Genomic DNA, 4674 nt, shown 5'->3' with positions numbered 1-4674 from the left:
CCCATTCAGGGACACATTATTCAATTTCCGTGAGTCACATGCCCGTGGAACTTGTTCAGTTTGTGTCTCAGTTGTTGAATCTTATGTTCATACAAATATTTCCACATGTTACGTTTGCTGAAAATAAACACAGTTGACAGTGAGAGGACRTTTCCTTTTTTTYGCTGAGTTTARCAAACCAAACCTATTTTAAATGACAGGGTCCAGGCAGATACTCACAGCTTGTCTGGCTTGGATGTTGGCTGCTCCATCCAGCARAATGTTCTTGAAGATGGGTTTGAGGGTCTTGAACACCTCTTCGCTCTCAATGCCTGAGCCCAGCTGAATACACAGCAGACAGGCCAGGGAGGCTGCTGCACGCTGCTCCTGTCCTTTACCTGAGAGAGRGATTTGATTTATTAGGATCCCCATTAGCAACAGCTAGTCTTACAGAAGTCTGACAAATAAATTACAGACAAGACTTTACATGCATTTAAAAACAATGTTTTTAACAACATCTATCAGTTAAACATGCATGTCAGTATATACACAACAATTAGGTCACACGGGGACAGGCATTGTATTTGCTTTTTGAAACCAGGTTTGCTGTTCACTTGCACTATATAAGATGGAAGAATGTTCCATGCACCCATGGGTCTGGATAATACTGTACGTTTCCTTGAATTTGTTCTGTACCTGGGAACTGTGAAAAGACCCTTGGTGGCGTATCTGGTGGGGTAAGTGTGTGTTTAAGTTGACTCTGCAAATAATTGGGAATTTCCAACACATGAATGTTTCTTATAAAAACAAGTGACGCAGTCAGTCTTTCCTCAACTCATAGCCAAGAGAGASTGGCATGCGGTGTCCCTAAACCGGGACAGTTGTTGCTCAATATGCGATAATGTGACTAGAATGACATTGTAAACAGCCAACTTTCCAGGACGTAGACATGTCTTATGGGCAGAAAGGTTAAATAATTGTTAATCGAACTGCTGTGTCCAATTTACAGTAGCTTTACAGCAAAATAATACCATGCTATTGTTTGAGGATAGTGCGCAACAACAAAACACGCATCACGGCAACTGGTTTGATACATTCAGTATTCTTGCTCTGGTTTGTCATCCTGAGGTTCCGAAGAGAAAAATGTAGCAGTTTTGTTTGATAAAATTCAATTTTGGGTTCTACAGTTTGACCCCACAATAAAACTAGAGCCTCCAGGAATTGCTTTGGAGTKTGGTGTCAAAAAATAAGTTTTGACCATGACAGTTTACAATCTAAGGTAACACCAAGTAATTTTGTCGTCTCAACTTGTTCAACAGCCACACCATTCATAACCAGATTCCGCTGARGTCTAGAACTTAGGGAATGATTTGTACCAAATACAATGCTCAGTTTTAGMGATCGTCAGGACCAGATTATTAATGGCCACGTATTCCAAAACAGACTGCAACACTTTGTTAAGGTTTCAGTGACTTCATTAGCTGTGGTTGTTGATGTGGTCGAGTCAGCAGACATGGACACGTGCTTTGTTTAATGCCAGGTCATTGGTAAAACGAGAAAAGAGTAGCGGGCCTAGAGAGCTGCCCTGCRGTTCACCACACTTTACATGTTTGACATTAGAGAATCTAGCAGTACAGYTCCCACAATCTTCTTAATATGAATTTCTATCAACCAATAAGTCAATTGTGTCAGTGCAGTACATGTTGAGTTCCCTTCTCTAWATGTCTGTTAATTTGATTACAGAGAAGTAGCATTGTATTTGATTTTTAAAAACATTTGCTAAGCGCTGGCAGCCAGCCAATAGGTCTACTTTACCMCTCTTGGGTAGCGGAATGACTAGCTTCCATCCAGACCTGAGGACAAAGACTTTACTCTAGGCTCAAATTAAAGATATGACATATAGGAGTACCTATAGTCAGCTACCACCTCAGTAACTTTGAGGGGTTATAGTAACTACTGGACCAGAACTAAAGACTCAAACACTTAAAACAACAATACAATGTGGGTCTGTATCGGTATTCGGTGAATATGAAGCATGAATTGGTGAAAGAGTGAAAGCCTGTAGTAGTGGTAGTAGCTAACCTTTCTTGAGACAGCGCTCAATGCTGTCAGTGATGGTCATCCTCCTGTCTGAAATGAACTCGTACAGGATCCTAGTTGCCATGGCAGCCTTCAGCCCATCCAGGGCTCCCTGTCTGGTCTTGGCACTGTCAACGAGGTAGGAGAACAGTAAAGATTTAGGCCTAGTGTCTGCAGTAGCTTATGTAACAGCTACACATTCAATTATCAGCAGCAATCTGTGAATGGAAAGGGTGACGTCTTGTTGCATTGTGTTCATTATATAGCATCTCAGGTTGTCGACCCAGTTCTAGGCCTCTGGTTCCATGTCAYCTGAAAGTGATACAGCTAACAGAAATAGCAGGTAGATCAGTTTCCCACAGTGGTTTAGACTTGCCTCTTATCCACAATGCTGTCAATGAAAACCTTCAGCTTGTACTGTAAATCCTCCTGGGCTGTCTCCTCACCTGCCTCCCCTCCTACACATATGAAGATGAATACAATACACCCTGAGAAATACAGACTTGTACTAGGCTATTCCCTTTGTAGATTGTATTCTTTGAACCATTTAAGTTAAAAGCACAACATAAAAAGGGCTGTATGGCAAAAGTGGACTTTTTATTTTTTATTTTTTTACTTGCCCTTTTTTACTTTATGACTGGGACACGGGCAAGCATGTGTACATACAATCACACACCTTCCTCTGCCACACTCATGGCATCACTGAAGCTGCTGCAGTGGCTGAGGGTCTCGATGGAGGCATCCTCATCGCTGAAAGGCTGCACAGCTCCATGCTGCCCCCCTGAAACGATTACATGTCCCACGCACCCCCCCCCCCAAAAGAATCATACATTAAGTCATGGTACAATGTGTGCATTTTACTCCGGGGGTTTAAGTACACTTCCATGCAATCACAACGCAAAACTTTATATGCAATATCTTGACAGAACAAAAGCCAGATCGCTACTCTTATGGGATATGCCCTTGTTATTCTCTCCCCCCAAAGTCAAGGGCCCCCTAGTCTTCTGCTGAATGTGCAAACAGCACAGCTCCTTGGGTGGGTAGTTGGCCAGGCAGTGACATAAGTTGCACCAGCTGGTGCAACTTATTATGATAAGACTGTTCCCATCTGAGAGGGAGGGCAGTGTGTAGACGTGACCATGTTCACGTGGCAATCCATTGCTTCCTTTTCAGACCACAGCACCGAACAAACAATTCTGAAAGAGGCAGACACCACCCAAATAACTAGTCGACTAACACGATCCYGCTTTATAGCATAGCTGGCGTAGCTAGCTTGCTGTAATGTGAATAACTAGTTATCTAGCTAGCTAGTCCAGGGACGGTTATATAACCATGGGGGGATTCGATTAATCTGTCCCGGTCAAGCATGTTTTACACCGGGTGAAAGTTGATAGCATTCATTTCGGAACMGGGCTGCCTCCCGTGGGTGAGCCAGGTGCCCCGTTCAAAGTCCAGGGCGAAGTTCAGTAATTAACGTTAAGCACGTGCAGTAATTGAGTAGGATTCGGTGTTCCCACATTCAAAAGTGATTGCTTTTGATAACGTAATATCTGCCTTCCCAGGGAAAACTTGTTCAATATAAACGTATTTTATGGAAAAACATGTACGTTTCCGGACGATGCACCATGCTGCCTTGTTCAAAGCATGAGATGGGAAGCGCCCATCATCGTTTTTGCCCGTTGAGGTCACCGCAGTCAAGTCCGTTAAAAACAAATTCTTATTTTCAATGACGGCCAGGAACAGTGGGTTAATAACGGCCTTGTTCAGGGACAGAACGACATATTCTTACCTTGTCAGCTCGGGGATTCGATCTTGCAACCTTTCGGTTACTTGTCCAACGCTCACTATGCTACCTGCCGCCCTGCGGCTCAGCATAATCGAATCATCCCATTATTTGACCTGATCGACTGTCAATCTCACTCAAATGTTGTGGCGTCCTTCCAACTAAACTTCGTGTCCTCAAACAACCTATCATTTTACAGGAAGGGAGCCAAAGAGAACTCGCTAAAAATTAACAAATATGAGCAACACTGGTCAACTGACCTTAGTTGCTAGGTAACAAATTCGTTTCAAAAGTCAGTCTTAAAATTCTAATATTGTAATCGCGGTATCGGGGGTCGTTTATATAATCACACTACTCATATAATAATGTCCGCAAACAATATATGATGTTGAAGTTAATTAAAATTGTTTTAAGAGAAAGCGAGAGTTCTTTGTCTGGAAGCTCTGATTTCAACGACAAACATGGGCAATGATGCCACACTGTTTTGTAGTTCTGTTAGACATTACCCGTCGTTGAGCTCAACACGCTGTAAGAATGCACAGAACTACAACTCCTACAACGCATAAAACTCAAACCACCAGAGTAGGCCAAAACAACCCGGTCTGTAGCGACTTACTCACCCCTGGAACTCCTCTTCTTGGACCTTGGCATTTTCGTGCAGATAAGTATGAAAATATGAGCAAAAATCAGCCGATACACGACCAGTTTTTATTAAACTGTCTCATAAATTGACAATCTTCCCGTGGCACGGTAGAGAAAAAGGAATTAAAAGCGATCCTGGAGAAAGACTGTTGGCGAAGACGATACATTTTCCCTCAAAAAAAAACTAGGGT

The 4674-nt window shown here is 42.7% G+C and overlaps 1 protein-coding gene across 1 annotated transcript in view; it reads right to left on the bottom strand.

Annotated features, from left to right (window-relative positions):
- The window catches only part of LOC111951425 (interferon-related developmental regulator 1), a 9837-nt gene extending 5163 nt beyond the window's left edge, over window positions 1-4674 (bottom strand). The window contains exons 1-5 of the mRNA XM_023969501.2: window positions 4462-4674; window positions 2735-2839; window positions 2435-2516; window positions 2062-2186; window positions 220-377 (exon numbers count right to left, since the gene is read on the bottom strand). Of these exons, the coding sequence (XP_023825269.1) occupies window positions 220-377; window positions 2062-2186; window positions 2435-2516; window positions 2735-2839; window positions 4462-4492 (501 nt within the window). The 5' untranslated portion in view covers window positions 4493-4674. The remainder of the gene's footprint in view (window positions 1-219; window positions 378-2061; window positions 2187-2434; window positions 2517-2734; window positions 2840-4461) is intronic.

Source organism: Salvelinus sp. IW2-2015, linkage group LG24 (assembly GCF_002910315.2).
Source record: "Salvelinus sp. IW2-2015 linkage group LG24, ASM291031v2, whole genome shotgun sequence".
NCBI lineage: Eukaryota > Metazoa > Chordata > Actinopteri > Salmoniformes > Salmonidae > Salvelinus > Salvelinus sp. IW2-2015.
The sequence above is the reverse complement of the archived record's forward strand: the minus strand, read 5'-3'. Positions and strand labels throughout refer to the sequence as shown.